The 25,335-nt window shown below is 38.7% G+C and overlaps 3 protein-coding genes and 1 long non-coding RNA gene across 4 annotated transcripts in view; 2 read left to right on the plus strand and 2 right to left on the minus strand.

The window, feature by feature from the left end:
• LOC131676710 (endoribonuclease Dcr-1) overlaps positions 1–5,148 on the minus strand; it is a 55,020-nt gene extending 49,872 nt beyond the window's left edge. The window contains exons 1-6 of the mRNA XM_058955973.1: positions 4,967–5,148; positions 4,111–4,873; positions 2,580–4,047; positions 2,221–2,520; positions 848–1,087; positions 45–787 (exon numbers count right to left, since the gene is read on the minus strand). Coding sequence (XP_058811956.1) covers positions 45–787; positions 848–1,087; positions 2,221–2,520; positions 2,580–4,047; positions 4,111–4,727 — 3,368 coding nt within the window. The 5' untranslated portion in view covers positions 4,728–4,873; positions 4,967–5,148. The remainder of the gene's footprint in view (positions 1–44; positions 788–847; positions 1,088–2,220; positions 2,521–2,579; positions 4,048–4,110; positions 4,874–4,966) is intronic.
• Positions 5,149–13,916: 8,768 nt separating this feature from the next.
• LOC131676715 (rac GTPase-activating protein 1) lies at positions 13,917–17,027 on the plus strand. The gene is made up of 7 exons (XM_058955986.1): positions 13,917–14,257; positions 14,319–14,521; positions 14,580–15,139; positions 15,206–15,388; positions 15,524–16,187; positions 16,543–16,663; positions 16,732–17,027. The coding sequence occupies exons 1-7, from the start codon at positions 14,173–14,175 to the stop codon at positions 16,806–16,808; spliced, it is 1,893 nt and encodes a 630-aa protein (XP_058811969.1). The 5' UTR covers positions 13,917–14,172; the 3' UTR covers positions 16,809–17,027.
• A 5,655-nt stretch (positions 17,028–22,682) lies between these two features.
• Positions 22,683–23,630, plus strand: LOC131676001 (zinc finger protein 708-like). Its single transcript, XM_058955125.1, has one exon. The coding sequence runs from the start codon at positions 22,683–22,685 to the stop codon at positions 23,628–23,630; it is 948 nt and encodes a 315-aa protein (XP_058811108.1).
• Positions 23,631–23,702: 72 nt separating this feature from the next.
• LOC131676371 (uncharacterized) lies at positions 23,703–24,784 on the minus strand. The gene is made up of 3 exons (XR_009303164.1): positions 24,545–24,784; positions 24,320–24,485; positions 23,703–24,163 (listed from the first exon to the last, which is right to left on the minus strand). It is a non-coding gene; the product is annotated as an uncharacterized LOC131676371 (long non-coding RNA).
• Positions 24,785–25,335: the final 551 nt, after the last annotated feature.

Below are 25,335 nucleotides of genomic sequence, written 5' to 3' on the forward strand. Positions count from 1 at the left end.
ATGTTACACATTTTGCCGTGTACACTACTTACAAATAAACTAACCTGGGAGTGAGAAAATTCAGTCTTGCGCTAGTATGATCCACATCAAGTAAGGGCTGTTTACAGTTTTGAATTTGTATGTTATACTTTTTCAAGTAATACTCTTCGAACGTGCTATAGTTGAGTCCCGGAAATGAACTCTTTGGTGATAAATGGTAGCAAATTTCCGCAACGTAAAAATATTGAGGTTGATCCTGATTGCGATACCATGGCATGACTACTGCATCCCTAAATAAACTGCTCTCAAAGGTGTAATTCTTTCGATTTTCATCAGGTACAGAGGTTGGCATTTTATCAACATTTCTAGCAATTACGTCAATGAAATCCCAATCTACAGTGACTAAACTATGTCGAGTAATGGTTGGTACAATAAAGAAACAATTCTCCGTTGCTTCCGGATCATACAACATTAGGTACTTCTGCAATCTCAGCACCTTGGTGAAAGTATAGTTGATGAAGAGATTGATTTTGTCCAGTTGTTGTTGGCTAAGCACTGTACGCTCGAGGCAAAGATTTAGTGCCACCTTAACTTCACCCGAGCGGGTAAAAATTGGAAATGCACTTACTTTCGGTATGAGCTTAGTAGTTAGTATCCCAAACCCCTGTGGAGAATCCTCTGGTGGATAGATCTTTCGGCCTCGGGTATTTTGTTCCTCTGGAATTGGACACTGCAACGTCATATTTATGTGATACAGATATACTTTAGATCCGATTGTAGGGCGACAATCTGAGAACGCGGATGCAATCTAATGTAATGAAAACGTAATGCATACATGTTCGTCTTTCTGATTTTTACTACTACTTACCCTTTTATAATAGTATTGCCTTCGCTTGGTCGTACCCGGCCTGGGTTCAGAATTCTCACTTACAATTTGCGCATCTATACTCTCCAATTCGAACTCCTCCCAGTCAGCTTCGAATGCTCGGAAAGATTCCTTTCCTATAGGTTGAAGTGAATCATCCAGCTCTCCAGCGTTGTGCAAAACTCTACAGGCTATGTACGCCGCCATTCTACGCGCCAAAATTTCCGAAGGCATTGGCAATCCCTGGCATATGAGTAGTGGCATGATCATAATTTTTAATCATTTTTCCAAATAACGCAAAAAGGAAGGTTCTTCTTGAATAAATAAATAAAGAAAAACGCGATGCTACTACCAATATCATGTTACTGTTAACATCCTGTATTAATAAAAATTTCAGCATATTTAAAGTTAATAAATTTTTATTACGCTCGAAGCAACTACAGCACTGTGGGCGTGCAGTAAACTTTACGGGAAAACTTGGGATCTTAAACCGAGGTTCGCACGACCATCGTCAGACAAAGATTAACTTATTCTTCTATTGTATGGTGGCTATTCAGAGGCTAGCCTGCCTCTCTATCACAGGCGGTATCAAATCAACACCCACTACAGTTATTGAAGCCGCGCTTCATTTACCTTCATTGCACAATCATGTTATGGGAGAGATGAGATTTGGCTCTGAGTGCTAAAGGGTAAACTAATCTTTGATGGGGATTTAAGTGGTCACCTGAGTATAACAAACTCAAACTAAACCCTGTCTTGACCACAATTCAAGATAAAATGGAGGCAAACCGAAGTTTGACACCTTATATGAGATCCACACAGTGGGGGTCCTTTCATACTACCTCAAGGTACAATATTATTCTATACGAATGGTTCTAAAATGGGTGGCCTGACTAGCTCAGGAGTATATGGACCAAGAATTAAAGATGCGATATCAATGGGAAAGTGGCCTACAGTTTTCCAAACAGGGGTATATGTAATACAGACCTATTCGGAGGCCTGTAGGAAACGAAACTAGAGGCATACAAAAATCGTAATCTTCTTGAACAACCAAGCAGCACTGTTGGCAATAAGGTCGTCAAAATGTGAGTCCAAATTGGCTTGGGAGTGCATCATGTCTTTACAACAACTGGCTACTCGGAATAATTCAATGGCCGACGAATTTAGCGTGGTTCATCAAACATGTTTGTTGGCCTTAACCATGTTTAGGCATTCTAGGCCATTGTGGCTCTTATGACGCCTCGTGAGGTATGGCACCTGTCCCAAACGGATCCTCAGCTACCTTAATAATGCACTTGGATTCGACACATGTGGACAAACAAGCTTTCAACTACATTGATTCGTGCAATTTGTAACATGAAGATCAATCAACTTACCAGTATATCCTCTTTGAGAGGAGAATTAATTGGCATCCTTATCGTATATTGGTATAGCTCGTGACCTTTCCGCGTGGTTTTGGCACTACGCCATAACGGCGTTAGTTTAGTAAACGTATCGCTGGGTAATTTGGCACAGTATTTGTTGATCATTTGAATCGCATTTGCCAACCCCACATAATTGCTAGTCTCTTCCGTTTCCAACAGAGGTCTGAACGGTTCCAGGCATCGATTAAAACTATCAGCATGCAATTGCTGGCTTTCCGGTGGTTCCATATTTTCACACTTTTGAAGTAGAAGCTAAAAGCAAACATTTAAGGTAAGTATAAACATTTTTATTTGTGGTTAAACAAAGAAACCTTCTCTATTTCCATATATACTGCAACTTTTTCAATCATTTCATTTGTGCAATTTTCCATTATCTGTAAACTAGTTTTAGGAACACTTGTTGAGCATTGATCACTGACGCATTCGTTGACATTCTGATCGGATTCCGAAAGATCTTCATGAGTTGTACCGTCTTCGCTAGAAGTATTTCTACATATATAATGATGTGTTCGATCTGTCAGATCTTCCATCCTTGTCCAAAGACATTGCTGAACCTTGGGCGTTATGAACATGATGTGGTACGCAGTTGCTGCTCGAGCACGACCTTTGCACTGTACGTAGGACCGATAACTGACAGGTTCGTTCCAACGAATAACCAGATTACACTTTGGCAGGTCAATTCCTTCTTCTAAGACGGACGTTCCAATCAGTAGATTGCATTGGTGCATTCGAAATCGTTTCAACACTTCTTCCTGCTTCCGATGCTCGATTTCGGCTTCCTTCGGTTCCGTCATCGGATCAGCTGTCTTATCTACAGTATACTGAACGTTTATATAACCAAGCTGTGGATCCGAGCGAACGCTTTCGTAGAACATAGTGTATAACATTCTTGCCGTAAATTTTGAATTACAAAATATTAACGCACAAAGCGCATCAGGATCGTTTTGGTTGTGAAAGTTTGTTCGATTTTGACGATTCATAAAACCAACTTTTTTTCGTTGACGCAACTGTCGGATTCCATTCTTTGCGGGAGATTTATGCTTCTTCCCATGCCCCGCCATATCCAGTTCTGGTGCTGTTATGTTCGAAAGCAGACGAAATGAAATTTTCAGATTTTCAATCCCCTCTGATATGCTGTCAATATTCTTAGTAACGTCATCAACGGTTTCATTCAGTTTTCGAAAATCCATCGACTGGATCTCTTCCAGTAAACCTTGGCAGCATTCAGAGCGGCATGTTTCTACTTCTTGCTCCTCAATTATGGACTGGGAAAATGTATTTCCTTTATTTCGTTGCGCATCCGGTCGAAAAAACCGAAAAATCTCCAGCAAGCGCCGAATTTTTGGTGTAGAAAAGGCCTCGATTTTCTCTTTTTCAGTCGCAAATTGTTGGAAAATCAAATCACAATACGATCTAATTTGAACAAACACTGTTGACACTAAACAAAGCAGCAGAAAGTGGCGCTCATACGGTGTTTTTATTTTCTGCTTCTCGATTTGTACAATAAGTGCTAGAGCTGCACGATCCGCACACCAAGGGCCCATTTCATCCAAGACTGTAAGAAACTCGTTTAAAAATTTTAGCGGATCTGATTTTGGATCAGGAATATTCTTTAGCTCTTCAACAAATTCATCATCCTCATAAATTTCGCATGGATCGTACCTATGGTCTTCAAGAAATGTCATTTGAGTTAAAACTAACTCTTTTAAATACATAGCTAATTCTGTTTCCTGAAGTGGTGCGCACTGAAGTATGATTTCTTTCGGTTTTGTGCAATATCTAAAACAAACAAAAAAGAGAAAATCATTCGCTTCTTTGGATTAGCACAAAATTAATAATTACCTTAGCACGGTTACAATATCACTGGCCGTTTCCGCTTTTGCTTTGAGACATTGCTCCAGCTGTTCCAGTTCGGCGCTTAATCTTCCCGGAATGCAACCGGCATTGTGCAGTGGCCCAGCCAATCCCAATATTTTCGGCTGCAGTGCACTTTTACTGTAGTAATCAGTAAAGAGTTCAGAAATTTCATCATTACCATAGATTTTATGACACTCATCGATGACCAAAAGGTTTACGTCCTGTAAACTTAAATACCCACAGACAACAGCATCTAACCATCGTCTCCCGTCCGTAATAATAACCTGATAGTGTTTCACTATTTCCTCCCAGTCCAGATCGTCTTTTCCATTTACATAGATAACTTTCAGATCTGTAAGATTCTGGATCAGATGGTATACAGCATCATTGCTCGAAATGTAGACGGTCCACTTTCGGTTAGTGGAGCTTCTGAGTTGGAATCCAAGCTCATGAATAAGTTTTAAAGCAATAAACTCCTTGGAAGAATTGTGCGCCAGACATAAGATCAAGTTTCTTTCTCGAGCAGAAGCAAGTAGCTCTACCTGATAGTCCCGAGGTGTAAGTGTTGTGGTGTGAATGTTGTCCGTCCAGTAATAGGCCATTCCGCTGATACATGCCTCTTCCGTCTCCTAGATGAACTTAAAAAGCCGGTCTCGAGCTAAATGTCATGGAAGCATACTATAGTCAATGTTGTTGACTTGCGAAGTAGAAGTGGAACAAACTTATTTGACGATTTTTAAACTGCGTTCTGAAATTAAATGCATAATGTGAAACTTGCAAAATGCCTCCATCTGATACTATCGATATTATAGTGTAGATAGTCGTATAATCAATTAAATACCTATCAGGTATACAGTATAAATGAAGATTGTCGTATTTAATAAAAAATAGGAGTTTACTGCACAATATTATCCTTGACCTGAATAACGATTGATTCAACAGGTTACCAACTTATTACTATACAATTAAAATATTACAATTAGAAAATAATGCATGATTCTGTTTTGTTTATATTTCGCGATACAGAGTCAGGTTAGGTATATACAAAGAGTTACGCATCGAGTTTTGAACCAATGCCGTATATACAGGTATGGCGAAGTGAGCAAATTATCTGGTAGAGACTAGAAAAACTCTAGAAAGAGAACTGCGGAGACTCCATTTTGGGTCGATTGGATTCGCGTTTAGCTGTCAAAAAACGAATCCAATCGAACATTGCCTATCCTTATAACATTGGACGTGTTGCCATACAATGCCGGGGCATACGTTGCCAAAAATGCTGTTTTTTTCTCCGCAGTTCTCTTACTATGAGTTTTTCTAGTAGAGACCGCTCTGCTAGATTTCTGTAAGTCTTGGTTTGGCAGCCCTGTCAGATTTCTGCACTTATCCTGTCGGGTTAGTTGAGCTTAGAGTTACTATATTAACAACACAATAGCCGGAAAACTGGCAGCTTTTATTTCAGGAAAAAAAACACTGGCATCCCATGTAAATGTTCAAGCTCTAGCATAATAACTTCATTGTCGTCGTAAGTAAGAACTTTACATGCACGAATAGAGAAACCAATTCGAATATCTGATAATATTATTTCATACTTGTGCGAAAATCTCTTCTTGTTACAGAAAAAATTAATTCTTTTCGTTTCTCTACCGTCGATAACACAAGATAAGAGTAAAATAGTTATGACCATAATCACAATACCTTTTCCATATACATCCAAAGAGAACATGTTATGTGACGTCATTCTCGATTGGCTCCGGCATTTGACATGTTCAATTGGCTCCGCTCAGTGTCTCCGCCTAACTATGAATATAGTAACTATAGTTGAGCTAGGGCGAACTCGGTTTCGCTCGCGTTTTCTGGCAAATTTTGACAAGAACCGAGCAAAACCCTGGCATAACTCGGACATAAACTGGGCAAAGATCCAGGCAATTCCTATCTGATTGTTTGACGTTTGACTCAACTCGCCTGTGCTAGTTGCCCCTCGGAACAAATGCAATTTGCGAATGCGATTTAAAGGCAATTTCAATACTTAGACAAATTTTCTGGCGACAGAAATGGACTTGGTTGTTTTTCGCGTTTTTCAAACATGGCGGTTCATGTTTGGCTTAAGCTTAAAATTGTTTTTTGAACAATTGGTGTGTTCTCCCTTACACTTTGTTTGTCTAGTACACTTCATTTAGCCAAAGACTGTGGGAAATTGTGGAATCGTGTGTAAGTAAAGTGGAACAAGATCTCTGAGATAGAGTCTTAATGAAAGTAATATTGTGGTAAGTTTTGGAGTGCAATACCAATTTCACCATTGATTCTTCCTATAATTTGGTGGTGATTGCCTAGTATCACAGAGAACAGACATCCATGATCGAACAAAAATATTTAAAAAACGTGTGTAAACATTTGAATTAATATACTAAAAACACTAGCGCCGCCACACCAACCTATCCCAACTATCCGTCAAATCGATTCCGGAACCGGTTCGAAATCCTGGATGGATTCTGCATGAAATCTAGCTCAAAGAAAACAACCGATTCCGACTCTATCGGTTGACGCATTTGAGCTGGAATTCATGCTGGAAGTCCGAATCGGTTCCGGACTAGTTTGACTGGGTAGAGGAATAACCGCTGTCAATTCTGTCGCACTCAGCCACAAAAAAACATGACGACAGTAGCGCACCTGGTTTAGATATCCAAACTACCTTCGAAACCGTTAGAGATTTTACACAAGTTGAATGCTGAAGATGGACGTCTGTTCTCTGTGCTAGTATACTGGTAAGTATATGTGAGTAGATAATGAATCCGAAAATAAGTATTATTTGTAATAGGCAATTAAAGGCGATTAAAAGGCGCGTTCCGTGGGCGATTTAAGAGCGGGTTGGTCGGCAAAAAAAAGACGGCGGCAAATCGCCCAAATGTTGCATTTGAAATAGCCTCCTAATTGCCAGCAATTTGCTGGCAAATTGAAGGGAAATTAGCGCATCCGCGTTGGCAAATAGCCCCCCGTTAGCCAGCAACTTGCCCTTTTTGACTGGGAGGGTTTTGACGTCTTACACGCAACGCAAACCACATTGCAGGCAACGCAAAAACATTGCACGCAACGCAAAATACATTATGAATTTCTATTTTGATGGAAATAAATGCATTTAATTCCGCTGATTTTTAAAAATGCATCACAAGTGATCTGCCCCTAGTGAAGGACACATTTTTTCCATGTCATGGGTGTTTAGTAAGGTTTGATAAAGCCATTTTCTGAATAATTTTAGATTATAGTGTGGTTTCTGTCTTATTTTTGTTAAAGTTAATCAACCACGTATACAGTATATGCATGATAAATACTTGTTTCACTTTGCCGCGCAATTTCAGTTCAATTTAGTCATTTTTACTTTGTAACGATAATAATTTTATTTGTCAAAAGTAATGACAATCTTTTCCTATAAATATAGCAACACTGCAAAACATTATTTCGATATCCCTGCAGTAACATTGCGTACGGTGCAAAACGTCAGAATCAACCAATCAGGAGCTGGAACATTCTGACAAAATTGGAACATAAACGCCCCCCCCCCTATTGTCACGTCTTGTCTTAGGCCAATACTAGCAAACCGTGTGTTCTGCCACACCTATATTCAACATTGGTTTGAAACGTGATTTGCACGGTTAAAACAAAGTACCCAATAATAATAAAAAAACCCAATAGGGATCTTTAGGGGTGTGCGCGAGGGGAACGACACGCCGTGATTTGTTGATGAAATAAACTTATAATTTAAAATTCTGATTAGATTTATAAAAATTGGTATTGGTTAGATCAAAAAGGATTCGAATTTCCGACATTACTTGATAATGGTTTGGAATGACCGAGGATAGTTTGAAATGTGTCACAAAAAATAAATTGAATTGCTTGAATTTCACATTTTGACAGTTTCAGTCTAGGGGCAGATCACTCTAAGAATGTATAACAAATTTGCATCAAATTAGAAAAAATGCATTTAATTTCCATTTTTGCATCAGCTTTGCACTCCCTCGCAGAAAAGTTTGTTTAACAAACGTGCTACGCTGATCCACTTTGTTCGACGTTTTGTTAAATGTAGGGCTAGTTTTTCTGTAGGGTTTTGACGTCTTACACGCAACGCAAACAACATTGCACGCAACGCAAAAACATTGCACGCTACGCAAAATACATTATGAATTTCTATTTTGATGGAAATAAATGCATTTAATTTCGCTGATTTTTAAAAATGCATCACAAGTGATCTGCCCCTAGGTTTCAGTGCTCGATAAAATCAAAACAAATCATTGCCAGCAGCATAACTACAGGAACAAATCAAAACAGAAACATAAATTTTGTTGCCAGAATTATTGAAAGTTTCGAAAATAGAGCATGCAGAGTAGCCAGTTACATCAAATTGATCGGAATTCGAGCAAAATTGGATTGAGATTGGATTAAATTTGTTGAATTTTTTTTCAAATATTTTAGCAATACTCGATATGATAGAAAATTGTTTAAATTTTCTAAAATTGCCGAAAAAAATGATAATTCATGCAAAATCGAACGGAATATAACAATTATTCTGAAGTGGCGTTCCCCTCGGGTGTGCGGGTTAAGGCATTTTCTGATGCAGATTGGGACCGTGAGTTAATATCTCAATCCTTTTTCTATTTTTAAGCCCGAAACTATCGAAAAAAACATTTTTTAGTTTGTTTCCTTTTAGGGCAATAACACATCCAAACCCATGCGACTTGCACGACTCCATAGGTTGCCTCATCAGATCCACCATAGTTTTCAAATGAAATTTTGGATGGCAAGCTGCTAGCGGATTGTAAAAGTACCAGAGAATGCTGTGTGGGGTACTGTCCCGGTTAACAATGAGGCGAACGAGATATTTGCAGATACGTCGTTTAGTAGGACAACTGTCAGTTTATTGGCTGAATTAAATTTGATTTTCTTAAATTTAAAAATCAGAGAAGAATAATTAAGGTTTAAAAATGATATGAGTGTACTCGTAAGGACACCCGCTATTAATTCATATGAAAAACTGACACAATTTTTCCAAATTAAAGATCCCTATTTAATGATTTTTAACTTACAAAAAGGGTACCTATTGAATAGCAAACTGAGTAATATATCTCGACAAATATATGATTACGGCGTAAAAGCCAACTTGCAAAATTAACATTGAGCATAAATTCTGGACAAACCGTTACTCGCCAATCACAGATATTGGTAGTAAACAAAAGAGAAAAGTTTTCTCTTTCATCAACTGCTGTGAACTGTGTTTGGTCCTAGGGGCAGATCACTTGTGATGCATTTTTAAAAATCAGCTAAATTAAATGCATTAAAAATGCAAAATAGAAATTCGTAATGTATTTTGCGTTGCGTGCAATGTATTTTGCGTTGCGTGTAATACGTCAAAACCTACAAAAATCAGCCCTACATTCAACAAAACGTCGAACAAAGTGAATCAGCGTAGGACGTTTGTTAAACAAAATTTTCTGCGAGGGAGTGCAAAGTTGATGCAAAAATGGAAATTAAATGCATTTTTTCTAATTTGATGCAAATTTGTTATGCATTTCTAGAGTGATCTGGCCCTAGGTTTGGCCTATAACTGTTTATACGGAATTTCCTTTCAAAAAGAATTTTGACAGTTGGCTTTTACGCCGTAATTATATGTTTGTCGAGATATGATTCAACTCTTATACTTTTTTCAACTAGAAAAAATAGGTCAAATATTACTTATGCCAACTGTCAAAATTCTTTTTGAAAGGAAATTCCGGACAAACTGTTATTGGTCTAACACAGTTCACAGCAGTTAATGAAAGAGAAAACTTTTCTCTTTTATTTACCAACATCTGTGATTGGTAAGTAACGTTTGTCCGGAATTTCCTTTCAAAGATAATTTTGACGGTTGGCTTTTAAGCCGTAATCATTTGTTTGTTGAGAATTGAGACGACATACTCGCTAGTTTTCCATGCGGCTCAAGAAGTGCTACTATGCATGTAGTAATAGAGGTCCCTCGAAAGGTCTAATAAAAAATTATTTTGTTATTGATTGTTTACTCGTTGGCAGCAATTTCTTTCTGCAAAGTAACTCTTTCATTTACATCATTAATGATTTTAAGGGGAGGGCTAGAGCCGAGCCAACGACCGAGCTGTGTATATTAGAGTGGGAAAAAATCAGATTCCCGCTACGAGCAACTTTTTGTGTACCATTTGGGTCCTAGAATTACAGTGTAAGTTTTTAGCTCGATTAGTGAAACTATACATTTGCACCCACTGTTTAAAGTTTACATGGGATTTCGAATGGGAAAAGTGATTCTCATAAAAGAATTCCTCCAGGAGTAGCGTATGTACTCATATAATTTATGTGGTTTTTATAGGAAATTTAATAAAGAAATAAAATCTCGAAGACCACGAAACGATCTGACACTTGAGGAAAAAGTTATTTAGCAGAAGCAGATTGGTGCTCTGATTATTGTTAAAAAATTAATTTTTTCTAGCGCGACTGCACTGCCGCTATAAGCATAACTGTCCCATGTGCAATGGGATTCCATATACACATGGGACAATTATGCGTAGAGCGGCAGTGCAGTTGGCTGTCCAATTATATGCAATTAGGTTTTGACTTTCTTTTTAGATGGACTTTGATGTCAATAGAATTATTTCTCAATTAAAATCCAGTTTGCAGGTTAAGTCGCTTGAAATAATTTTTAAAGAATTTTTCCTATAGGGGCAGATCACTCTAGGAATGTATTACAAATTTGCATAAAATTAGAAACAATGCATTTAATTTCCACTTTTGCAGCAACTTTGCACTCTCTCGCAGAAAAGTTTATTTAACAAACGTCCTACCAAATACAAATATTTGTATTTGGTCCTACGTTGATCCACTTTGTTCGACGCTTTGTTGAATGTATGGCTAGTTTTTTTTGTAGGGTTTTGACGTATTACACTCAACGCAAAATACATTCACGCATCGCAAAATACATTATGAATTTCTATTTTGATGGATAGAAATGCATTTAATTTCGCTGATTTTTAAAAATGCATCACAAGCAGTGTATAACAAATTTGCATCAAATTAGAAAAAATGCATTTAATTTCCATTTTTGCATCAACTTTGCACTTCCTCGCAGAAAAATTTGTTTAACAAACGTCCTACGCTGATTCACTTTGTTCGACGTTTTATTGAATGTAGGGCAAGATTTTTTGAAAGGTTTTGACGTCTTACACGCAACGCAAAATATATTACACGCAAGACAAAAAACTTTATGAATTTCTATTTTGATGGAAAGAAATGCATTTAATTTCGCTGATTTTAAAAAATGGATCACAAGTGATCTGCCCCTAGGATTTTTCACTCATTATTAGAATCAATATACCCATTGGCAATACCTCATCGAGTAGTTGTGAAATGGATAAAAAAGTACTCATTTGTAAGAAAAAGTACCCATTTTTGACAGCTCGAATAACTCCCGAATATTCAAATGTTTATAGAGAACAGTTGCGCAGAGTGAAGTCAAAAAAGTACCCTAGAGTCTACCTTTTTTGGAATCCATCTCTGATACCTCTGCAGCAAAACTGAATTCTAATTTTGCTCGATAAGTAGACTTTTTTCGGCTTCACTCTCTGCACACTCTTTGCGTACCTTTATAGACTTTTCTACGGCTCATGTACACTGAGAAACAAAAATATGCATAGTTAGCATACTTTCTATTCCCGTCTCTTTTCTTCTGCTGTGATTTTTATGCATTTTGATGCATATACTTCTAGTAGGCATTCAATGAGTGGATAGACCGAATATGTCCAATGCATAAAATTTACAGCAGAAGAAACGAGAGGCAAATAGAAAAGTATGCTATCGATGCATAAATAAAATTCTGAGTGTACGTACACGTGACATGGCACAAATACGACTGGTATAAAGAGCTGCTGGAAAATATTAAACAAAGACGGCAAAAGCAAATGAGATTGTTTTCAACCAAGAAACTTCATTAGTGTTCTTGAGACCTGCCTACAAGAACTCAATGCCTAGGACGAGACATGCAGATAGCAAAAAATCGAACGTCAAATGCAGCCAGGAGGTACTGTCAATGCAACCAGTCCATTTCAACTATGTGAGGCAAAAAGAAAGGCTATACGAGACGAACGATAGAATGAACAAAAAAAGAAAAAGAAAGCATCTATCGGCAAGTTCCGTCCCACCCGAATAGAAATGTACAGTAACAAAACCATGATTTTCACTGTGCCAGTACAGTAATTTTACAATAATTTACAGTAAGTTTTAGTGTTATGCTACAATACAAAAACAATAAACTTTAACTTTTTTACAGTAAATTTCAATGTAAAATAGACTTTTACAGTGAAAAAGGGGGGTGGTTATGTATCTTAACATTTAAAAAATCAATTTTTCTCCATTCATTTTTTCTCGAAAACAGTAAAATTTAATGTGAATGCACTGTATCAATTTTTGGCTGAACAGTGAAATTTATTGTTACATGAAATTTTGGATTAAATCTACTGCACAGAGCAAATAAATCACATACAATTTAAGTGAAGAAGCACATACATATTAAAAATGACCAATCACATTAGATTCATATGCAGCAATTAAAATTCATAACTACACTGATGAATTTCAAATAAGAAACCAATTATACAATACATACATTCTATTTGATTGTCACATACTTCAATAGTTATATGCAACGGACGTAAGTATTATGTGGATATACGATGTGAAAAAAACAAACAGATCCAATATGGCATCACGTATCAACAACACACAGCAAGGTGATTACTAAAGGAAATTCTCGAACAGTTTAATGAAGGTAATTTAATTTAAATGTAAACTTAAACTATTATATACATTACAGCACAATTAAAACGAAGTTACTTTTCAGAATGCAGAACTTGTAAATCACGAGTATTTCTGGAACAACGGAAACTGCGAAAATCAGCGGGTGTGCGAACCACGGAAACATAAAAATTCTCAATACTACGGCGAATAAAAGATGCAACGGTTATATTTCGCAATGATATTGCTACTAATTGTAATCAGATGAAGTAAATATAAAATGCATTTCAAATTAATTCAATTTGAATATTTATTCTGCGACCTCTACTTATGCACATTAGAAAAGCATTTGAATATTATTTTACATGCAACTAAAATTCACGTGAAATTCATATAAAGATTATATGGATTTTAATTTGAAAGTATGCGACATTCCGATGGAAAGTAGCTGAAATTCACTTAACATGTACATGCAGTCACCAATTGTTTTAATTAGATCAAAACCACCATATTTTATGTGTGAAACATGTAACATTTACGTGAAAAGTGTTATGGAAAATATTTATATGTTTTGGCATGTGATATCTAAGTGATAATATTTTTGAGTGTGTGAGAACTTGGCATCGAACAATGTTGAAACAGTAATAACCATAATATTTATTGTGTTATGATTGTTTGTAGGGTAAATGCTATAGTAAAATTCTATCCGGGCAGCTTAATACTATTGAGTTCTTTGCGACCGGTCTCACGAACACCAATGCAGCTTCCTGGTTGAAAACAATCCCATTTACTTTTGCCGGCTTTGTTTATTATTTTCCACCAGCCTGAGATGTAGTATTTGTGTCATGTGGCGTGTACGTACACGAGCCGTAGAAAAGTCTATTCAAGGCCTTTGCTTGTAAAGTTCATAAAATAGGTATTTTTTTTGCTGTGTAGCTTATGAACGTCTGTCAGGCGGGCATCCGGCATTTTTCATATTCTATCCCGCCAACCATTCGGACTCTCGCTGTCGCTGTCAAGATCACCAAAAATTGTAACCGTCGTTTTAGCTTGTGTTCGACTACTTTGCGTTCTTTCTATAAATTTGTCTTAATTTTTCATGATTTCTTAACTAAAATTGGTGTTATTTTCACTAGTTTTTACGGCGAATAATAACTGGCAGTACACGAACAATTTTATTTTGAAAATTTGTGTGAAACATGGACTGCCAGCAGTAACCGCGAGTATATCGAAGTCAGTTGTGCGGCAAGAGAGTAAAATATTAGGATGACTATGGAACTGTCGATTATTGCTCAATTCGATGAGCTCCGACGATGTTCGGACGTTCTGCGTGAAGGAACTGCTGAAATGGGTAGATTATTCTTAATTTTGGTATTCCGTTTCGAAAAATAATTGACGATTTTTTTTTAAAGAATTTCTTAAGTTTGTACAACTTCAAGACGAATGTCGGCTACAATGGCTCAAAGCTGTACAAGAAGCTCAAAGATTACAACGTGAACTTGATACAGCTTTGCGGCAGATGTCGGATTTGGACACTAAACTGTTTCTGGCCCGTAAATTGCTGGATGAAGAAAGCAAAACCAGGAAGCGTGCCGAACAAGAACTGCATGCGATGGTAAGTATTGATATATCTGCGATCTATGAATATAGCAATTTAACTTCATTCATCTTAGGAGAAAAAAATGGGAGCTGTGTATGACATCATGAAAAACGAACAGGACATTAAAGACGAAACCAGAGAAAGGCTTGCTTTTATGAACGCATATTCCTACAAACGAAAATCGGCACGCGACCGGGTTGATAAACTAGGAAACGATATTAATTCCACAGGTTCGTTTCTGTCGGATCTATCCTTAACACAGTCAGAAGATGATTTCGTGAGAACCAATCAAAATAACTCTTGGAGAAAGCATCGACCGTCTTACACTGCTGCTGTTGGTGTCGGAAATAAACGAACTCGTCTTAGCCAGGATGCTTCCAGAAGAACAAGTACCACTGAAAGCAAGAAAGTTATTGAACTTGGTCCGAACGAAAAGATTGTGGCACACACAAAGGTGTCAGTCCCTCAAGACGATGGCCCGATTTTAGCGGAATCCATCATTCAGGCGATGCCTCCGCAGCAACAACGAACCAGTTCATTAGATGTCCAATACGTACAGCCAAAGGCGACTCCAAAGAAGAATACAGAATCCAAGGAGAACATTTCTCCTAATCCTTTCAAAACACCAACGAAGTAAGTTAAAACCCCACAGTACAAGTATTTGTTTCCCATTGCAAATTGTTACTTTTTTTTATTCAGAACTGACTCGAAGTTCTCTAAGAACATGTTCACACCATCTGCTCCTCCGATTGAAGAAGTAGAACCGACTTTCAACAAAAGCGCTATGACTCCGACCGTCAAACGCAGCATTATGAGACAGCACGCATTTGCTGGGAAAACATTCCTCAAGTATTCCGAGACCTGTACTCAATGTCAACAAAGGTAAATACTGCCGCTATACGCATAAATGTCCCATGTGCTATGGGATTACCTATACACATGGGACAATTATGCGTAGAGCGGCAGAATAGTAGTTTTATGATATTTTGTTAATAACAAAGATTTGGCTATTTACAGAATACGTTTCGGATCCGTTGGCTTACGATGCCGAGAATGCAAAGCCGTTGTTCACTCGGACTGCCGGGATCGATTGACGATTGCTTGCGTTCCACAGAGCTCCGGTACACCAACATTTAAAGGTCAGCAAGCGGGCAGTTTATCGGACTATACGCCTAATGTTGGTCCGATGATACCGGGATTGATTGTGCATTGTGTCAATGAGATCGAAACAAGAGGGCTAACAGAGGTGGGCATTTACCGTGTATCCGGATCAGAACGGGAAGTTCGTACCCTGAAAGAAAAATTCCTCCGTGGCAAAACAGTACCAAACCTGACCAGCATCGACATTCATGTGCTTTGCGGATGTATCAAAGATTTTCTGCGCTCGTTGCGAGAACCGCTCATTCCGCAAGCTTTATGGATGGATTTTTCGAATGCGGTCCAGGCAAACTCAAGCAAGCAGAAGCAAAAGGAACTATTCGATGCGATCGATAGATTGCCACAGCCTAATAGGGATACATTGGCCTATCTCATACAGCATTTCCAGCGAATAGGCGAATGTAAAGACATCAAAATGCCTTTAGATAATCTAGCTAAAGTGTTCGCGCCAACGATCGTTGGTTATTCGAATGCCAAACTTGATACTCACGTGGTGTATGCCGAGACCGTAATTCAGTGTAATGTAAGTATTTGATTCTCCTGAATGTTTTATTTGTTCAACACTGATTCAAACAGTGTTTTGTGCCTTCTATTTTGTCCAATTCTATAAAACATTTTCTAAGCCCAGTATTAATACGCAACATTAGAATCGGTCCCATGTAGATAGAGAATACCATAGAACTTGGACACTGTATTGCTGTTTTAATTGAATCGATCGGTCCGCTTCAGATCTAGATTTTATTCGATTATTTGAAAGGACCTTTTGCCAAATACAATATTGTTAAAACATTGTCAGAATCATCGTTTTATGTGGTAAACATGATCACCGCATAAGCCATAGTGTTCTTGCGTTGTACTAATAAAACATTTTTGAATAGATAATGGATAGTCTGCTGAACATCCCGACCGACTATTGGTCACAGTTTGTGAACGTAGAGGAATCTGCACAGGAAGAGGAACAAAAACAGTACGCAGCATTGGCAGCGAAAAACTACATGGGTAATCAAGAAGACATCCATCACTTATCCACTGTATTACATGGTTTGTCTTTTGTTCTTTTGCTACAGGTACGCCACTGCTGAAGAGTAGTAAAAGGGAGCGCAAATTTTATGCCACGCCGCCATATCCGTCCAAGAAGAAATGATGATAATTTCCGACTATTGCCAGTACAAAAACAAACACCCTCTACGAGCAGTACTTATAGGTTAATGTTCTGTAAGTGATATTTTGTCTATTTTATTATCTGTATATGGTATAAAGCTGAAAATAACATAACGGAAAATCATACGCATTTTACCCAACTATTTTAGAAATGCTGAAACTAACTTGTTGCTTTTGTTATTGAAGAAGAAAAATAAATAAATGGAAACATTCGCAGCTGTATCGTTATTAGTGCTAGTAGAACGAAACAATTTACATTGTTTGCAAAATATTGAGGCCGCATCAACTGTTTTGCTATTTACTACATCTTTATGTCCAATCATTACCATAGTATCATGAAATGAGAAGAGTAGGCGAACAGCATGAGAGTACACATAGGTGTATTTTACATTTTTTATTTACACGTTGCATTTCAACGGGCTATATCGGTGAAATAAAAACCACTTCAAACGTGTTTCTCCGTTCATAAACCCAATCTCTATGCATAATGCCATTCAGTTCAACGGAACGATAAAAATTTTGATGTTATACTGTGTTCTGTGAAGCGAAATTTCAAATTTCAACGTGTCTTTCATTCATTTACTTTCCGACTGTCTAATGGCATATTCGTTTTTGACAGTGTACTACACCGGTGTAGTCGGTGCTACACTCATTCAAACTTGGGTGTAATCAGTCTATCTCTTTCTTTGCACTACACCGGTGTAGCACGAAGAAAAAACGAAAACGCCATAAAATTTCATGCAGAATTGAATTTTTAGTGCAGAGGAAATATAAATTCATTCACCAACCAAAGCATTCATTAGATTGTTCATGAAAATCGATCAAGCCATTCTCTTGCAATCCGGAACGCCAATTGAAAAAGGTCCTTGTTACCTTGCTGACGCCTTTAACATGGAAACCTTTTTTTGGTATGATTTCGACCGTTTATATAATAATCTCCCTTAATTTGGAATCCAGTTTGAACTGGGATATTGGAATCGCTGATGATGATGATTGTTCCACCTCATACCCCAACTCAGGTGTGAGCTAGACGATTCTGCTATAGAAGAGAGAGGTAGTGGAGACTGGGCCTAGTTGGTGGTTGAGGTAAATAGGCGGAGTCCATTTTTCTCCGTTTTTCGTGTATTTTTCGAAGTGGTAATTTGTGAGGATGTCGGATACGAACGAGACGGGTTTGCTGAAGAGGAAACTCCAGAGCCAGCACCAGACGTGTTGAAATTACCCTGAAGTTTTTTTTTATGCGGGGAATACGTACCGCATAAAAAAACCGCATAGCTTTGGAAATCCGCATAAAGCCGCATAATTTTGAAAATCCGTATAAAACACATAAGGTGTGAAATATTTTTCAATATTAAGAGCCACAGTACTCAAGGAACAGCAAGGATTTAAAGTAAGAAAGTTTAGAAAAGCGTGGAGTAGGGTCATATGAGCAAACTTAAAATATCCCGGCTACTTAACTCTTTGTCTTCTGCAACGCAGGAGTCAGGATATTTTGGCATTAAATGCGAATCACCTGAGTCTGCGGCATGTCCGGACCAGTGGTGCAAATTTTCATTTTCAAATGCCAATTTTCAGCTCAATCAAACCCAACCATGATTCAAATTCAAAGCCTCCCTTAATCATTCACTTTCAAGTTGGCGGGATTTTCATAACCAAACCTTACGTCTTCATTTCAAATTGATGCTTTTTCATTCACCAACCAAAGCTGTCATCTGCTCTGTAGAAGCCAGTCTAGGTTAAATGTTGACATATTTTGCGTTTTCAAGTTTACATGAACAGTAAGCAGTATGTCCGGATTAGTTTTGCTGGAAAACCCTATTCAATATCCCAGTATAGAGATATTCACAGGGTCAATGAAATCGAAAATGAATGGAAAATGACTGAGCAAATCGGCTATTTGAATGAATGATGCAAACAAAAAACTGCGAATTGAACATAGTAAGGCATGATTTGAGATTTGTTCTTCCTTCAAGTTCAAAACTAAAAAAATTGCAGCTCTGGTCCGGACAAGCGTAAAGTCAAAGTGACTCCCCGGAATCGCAGGAGTGATCTCGGCGCCTAACCGACCAGCATCGAAATAACGATTTCGAGAGACATTTCAACGTCGGGAAAATTCTCCGTCGGAGTAGACTAGGCCGACCGCCGTGGACTAGTTCGAGTAGATCGGGAAATAGCACCAGCAAATGGTTGTCGGGGCGCCTGTCAACTGGAAGTCACCCTCCACACAGAATCGCAGGACCGACCTTGGCATCTTTCCGGGAAGTATCGGTTTCGGAAGATCTTCCACTGCCGGGGAGCTCTTCGTCGGAGTAGGAAAGATCGACGGTTGTGGACTATTCCGAGTAGTCCGTAGCGAATCGCCGGCTTGAATCGTCGGGACACCAGTGAACCGGACGCAATCCTCCACCAGGAATCGCTGGACTGACCTCGGCATTCTGCCGGACTGCATCGAAGGAAGAATAACGCGTCCGTCACCGGTTGTGGGAGACATTTTTTCGTCGGGGAACTCCGCCGAGGTAGGTTAGCTCCAACGTCTGGGACTACGCCGAGTAGCACCGAACGCGACAAACCACCAGGGTCGTCGGGGCACCAGTGAACCGGAAGCCACCCTCCAATCGGAATCGCTGGATCGACCACGGCATCCAACTGGTCAACGTAGAAAGGAGGGCATGTGAAATATCATACTGTGCAGGACTGATATGGCGGTTATGAGACCAGCGAAATCTAGTACGACCAGCTAGACCTGGAATCAAGTGAAGTGCATTAGCACGTCTTCCCCCGAAGTAGTCATTTCAAATGGAATCCGGGGCATCAGGCAAATGTCGGATTTTTCGCGGAGTTTAGAGGAATAGGGTTTCAGAGTTATCTTCTCTGTTCAGAGTCTCTCACTCTGGCACACGATGGACGAAATCGGTAGTACGGTCTAACTACTGAACGTGTGCTGGGTCGGCGCTTTAACACCAAGTAAAAAAAAATACACACACATAGAGACTTTTTTTCCGATCTCGCCGAACTGAGTCGAATGGTATAAAATATTCGGCCCTTGGCTAAAACGTCAAAATTCCTAACGATTACATAACCTTTATTATTAGAAAGGTAAAAAGGTTTTCAGTCACTTTCTGTTTTTATTTTCATTGACATCATGAATGCTCCCCATATCCTTAACCCAAACACTAGTAATTAATAATCTAAAATAAAAATATGACCATTTTATGTCATTTGTTTGCGCATGTGCATTCACGAGGATCTGTTTTTGATAAATTTCGCTTCAGTTGATGCCCTAAAAACTAAAGGGAGGCTGCATAAAAAAAAATCGAATAACTTTGAAAATCCGCCCAAAAAAAATCCGCATAACTTTGAAAATCCGCATAAAAAAAACCGCATAACCACAGAGAACAGACATCCATGATCGAACAAAAATATTTAAAAAACGTGTGTAAACATTTGAATTAATATACGAACTAAACACTAGCGCCGCCACGCCAACCTATCCCAACTATCCGTCAAATCCATTCCGGAACCGGTTCGGAATCCTGAATGGATTCAGTATGGAATCTTGCTCAAAGAAAACAACTGATTCCGACTCTATCGGTTGATGCATTTGAGCTGGAATTCATGCTGGAAGTCCGAGCCGGTTCCGGACTAGTTCCACTGGGTAGAGTAATAACCGCTGTCAATAGACCTTTCTCGTCAGACCTAACACCTGTTTTTCTTATTTTTAATCGAAAAATTACACAATTATAAGAACATTTCCGTAAAAATGAGATTTTTAGGAGCTATCATGATTTTTTAATGATTTTTTAAAATTTGAAATATGCAAGAATGTTGAATATTTTTTTCACTTCAGCAAGAATGGTGGGACTTAAAATGTGCGTTTGGGCAGCACTGTTTTGAATATTTTCACTTAAGTTCTTGGCAACGCGGTAAATGAAGTGGTGAATCGCAGTACAAAATTCATTAGCAATGTAAACAAACTAAAATGAACCTCTCGCTGTAGAACATTGGATGAAAATGTTTAACCTCACTTTTTTGACAGTTCGCTGAGCTTGTTTACATAGACTTGGAGTTTTTTTTATTCGACCACAGTATGAGAAATTTGATTTGGTTCACTTTTAAATGCGAATATCTTGTATTAACAAGCTCGCTAGGCTTTCATTTTTATTTGACGTCATTAGGCAATGTTCCGTTAAATTTGGCATTTGGATTTTTCTTGTCCACGATTCGTTGAAGAAAGCGATTTTATTTGTTGCGATCAATTCAACTTGTTTTTTTTTTTTTGCTGAATAGCCCCGGTATCAGGTGAGGCAAACACTCCGGCGGGACCATGCTCGTGGGAGATCAAGCAGTTATTATCTTGTACCCAAGGCCAGGCCGAGTGTGATTCGTAACAATTACCAAATTTAGAAGTCCATATACATAATGTTCACGTGATAGTTTTTTTGAATAAAAATAGTATAAATGTTGGCAAAATCCTGCAGCACTAGGATCAAAGATAGAGCTTTAACACCAACTCACTGTGCTTCGGTGTTTTTTTGCAAACAAACTATCAGGTCTATGTTTTTATTTAGTAAATGTTTTAATAAATATTAGTTCATTAGGAGCATGATTTATTTTGATGGCGCGGTGACGGGTGCGAGTCGTATCTTAAAAATCGATCGCTTGAAAGTAGTATAAATGATTATAAAATGCGACAACATAAACTCATAACCTTTCTAATGGTTATTTAGCCATAGGTAACGAGAAAATAGGTATGTTTTATTCATGTACAACAAAAATTTCTCAGCAATAATTTAATTTATTATTAATTGTTACGCGTGATTTTGTGATTGGCCAAAATTGGTCGCTTTCAGAATCTGGTGCTCTAAGCATAACTGTCCCATGTTAATAGCAAATCCCATAACAAATGGGACAGTATAGCGACCATACAGCTGTAACAGTGAATTTAGCATTGACATCAATATAACCAGGTTGGTTGCAAGCAGAAAGAACAATACTAGCTGGGCTGCTAGCTGTTTGTGCTACTAATAACACTTGCAGTCTGTCAAATTAACATGATTCTATGATCTAGCTCCAATGACGATGGAATATAGCCGAATCCAAAGCCTAACCCATCAGCGCATTTGATCATGTAATGGATATTATCAACTTTGAAAGAAATACATTTTATTGTTGTCTGTTTTTGAGGTTAGAACTTGTATACTATTGTGAGAATGGTCCTCAGCAACTATCCTTCCAAATCAAAGACTCCTGCTAGCAATGGCTTCGATCAGAGGCTGCTGCTGTACATTTGTTTTCGTTAGCTGGCCCATTACGATTCCCCGGACCGAACCACTTTTCCGCCACCACAAGTGGGAAACGAACGATTCACATTTGATTTCCGTAGTTACAAATTACCGAACCACTGGCAGGTAGCATAGTCTTCGGACTCAGTTGTGAATTGGAACAGTCAAGCCTGACTTCCCGAGCTACATCTCCAGTATTGTCGTCCCATAAGACTAGTGAACCTAAATGTGTCCCACACACATAGCACACCGTCCTGGCAACTAGATGCGCCCATCTCGGCTTGCCACTGGTCTATGAAAATACATGTGATAGGAGATAGGTGAACGGTAAGTTATTATGATATGCTTATTCCGCTTCATTGAATTCATATGCTTCGAAAATAAGTTAGATTTTTTGAGATCATAACCCGTTTTTCGGAGATTTTAAAATATAGGAATACTTTTTAATAAAAAAAATATTAATATCGAAATAAAAAAATAATAATAGACAGACAACACAATCAGCAAGTCCAGGTGACAATTTCACACATGCCACCGTACTGCAAACAACCATCAACAAAACCTATGAATGCGGAATGTGTGACCAATCATTCCCCAAGAAGAGACAGCTGGCAGTTCACAAGCGCGTACATGCCGGCACGCGACCGTACTCCTGTGATATTTGCGGTAAAGCATACACCAAGGGTATAAATCTAAACCGGCACAAACGGATACACACCGGCGAACCACGGCACCGTTGTCGGATATGTGGCAGAGAATTTTTCACTTCTGAGCAGTTGGATCAGCACCAGCTTACCCATAAAGATCAGGCTTACGTTTGCGATATCTGTAGTAGGAAGTTTACCGAAAACAGTAGTCTCACGCGACACAAACTTATCCATGCGGGTGAGAGATCGCACAAGTGCGATATTTGTGGCAAAGAATTCATAACTAGTGCTGAACTCACTCGCCACATGCGCATGGATACTGGCGAGCGTCTGTATAAGTGTGATATCTGTAGCAAAGGCTACGTAGAAAGTAGCAGTTTGAAACGTCACCGGCGTGTTCACATCGATATGAATCTTGCGGATCAGCTATTTAGTTGCGACATCTGTGGTAGAAAGATTCTTGAATCTAAAGAACTTACGCAGCACAAACTTATCCACAGCAAAGATCGAGAATTCAGATGTGAAGTCTGTGGTGGCAGGTTTATAAAATATTCTCACGTGACTCGGCACATGCAAATCCATACAAACGAACGCCCATACAAATATGACCTCTGCGAGCAGGAGTTTCTTCGAAGAGCACATTTGACCCAGCATAATCGCAGGCATGTTGGCGAACGACCCCATGGCTGTGATTTGTGTGGAAAAAGATTTGTTGAACGTAGTCATTTGATGGGACACAAGCAGCTGTACGACAGGTCAAGGAATGGTAGCATGCGAAAAGGAAAAATTAAGGATTCTACCGCGACCGAAAGCATCCACGCGTTCGCTGGAGGCGGTAATAGGAAAATAAAAGAGGAAAAGCAAGTTCTAACATAAATTATCTGATTGAAAGCAATGTAAATAGAAGTCTTGTTTATTATAAAAATGTATTTAGTAACTTTTTCTATATTAAATTGCGGCGCCATTAAATGACCCTGTTATCAACAATCGACACTATAAAAATTATCCACTCCCTTACCAACGGCCTGCTGAACACTCTCGTAACCATTGTCTTGTAGGAGCTGTTCTAGTTCAAGTCCCACACACATAGCACACCATCCTGGCGACCAGATGCTCCCATCTCGGCCTGCCGGCCTGGTCTATGAGAATACATGTGATAGGACCGCAATGGCCGTTTAGGGTGAACTGCAATAGGTGGCTATCGAGTCGGAACACTTTAACAGTGTGACCCTGGCTGCCAGTCATGACTGTACCGCCCGCCACTTCCAAACATGTCACCGGTGACCCTGCTGGTGAAACTCCAGGATACATCGAAGCTCCTCCTCGGATGCGTTATGTTGAGCTGGCAACGTTGTGGACGGATTGCTGAAATAAACTAATGCTTCCTGCCGAACCGGTGCGTACGTGAGCTAAAAAAGAATAAGAATTAGGGCACTTGATGACATACTTATTGCAGACTGAAAATTAAATGACTTAGAATATATAGTATTTTAAAATAACAAGTAAAATCTGTCTGTTCTGCGCCCTAGGTGAGCTTAAAAAATTGCTTGAAACATAGTACTTACTTCGCCCATATGCAGACGTAAATCCCCAATCGATCTGACAACCTTGCGTGTACGTTTCCAGTCTCAGAGAATCGATTCGTCCACTCAACCGTGCGACTATCACTTTGTCACCGGCGAGCTTTATGTTCGTTACCCCATTGTTGTGGGTGTTTTTGTCATATATACCCTGCAATGAAACGTCCGTCAATAGTTGTAATAAAAAACAAATGACTCCATACAATTTACCTTAAAGTTACCAGTCGTTCCCTCCCAGAACTCCAACCGCCCATCTGCACACCCAATCTCTGAGATTACCAAAAAAGTCCAGGCACCAGATCGGCGAAATCTGGTAACATTTCTTCCGCGCTAAACCTCCTCCTCCAGGTGGCTGAGAACATTCGCCAGCGCTCATCTGCTGCCGGGGTGGGATGAAGCCGTAAGATTGGACTTACTCTCCACCGCTGCTACATCATAGCCCTTGGTCGAATTATTCCACAAAAACCGAATTCGCAGATCCGCAAATACCTTTTGGGCATACACGATTATCATTTGTAAAATGTTTCTCATACTAGACGGTAAAATGAAACCATTCTGGGTTAATATTTTCCTGCATCTCATTCTGATGATGTGCCTGGTGCAGTTAAACTCTAGTTTTTTCTTCAGTTTGGAAGCAAAACTGGTCGGCGATCTTTCGGAAAACGGGAGACAGCTGATGTTTTTAGATTCCTTGGCAGGATGAAATACATATCAGTTAGGTATACCTATATAGATTTCTCTATATCGTCGCTATTGTGCTATCTTATGACAAGCGCCATTTTGTACATTTCGAGAAAAACGATTTTTAAAGTTTGAGATTGAATATCTTGAAACTTATAAATGGTATAAACAAGTCAAAGAAGACAAATGATGCTTCTATCTATTCTGCATTAATCTCTCAAATATTACGAAAATCGGTTAACTACATTGCGTGTTTTCTTTAAAAATGTAAACAAAAGTCGGTCTCACACGTGTCATAGGTGTGTATTGATGACAAAATT

Source organism: Topomyia yanbarensis, chromosome 1, assembly GCF_030247195.1.
Source record: "Topomyia yanbarensis strain Yona2022 chromosome 1, ASM3024719v1, whole genome shotgun sequence".
Taxonomy (NCBI): domain Eukaryota; kingdom Metazoa; phylum Arthropoda; class Insecta; order Diptera; family Culicidae; genus Topomyia; species Topomyia yanbarensis.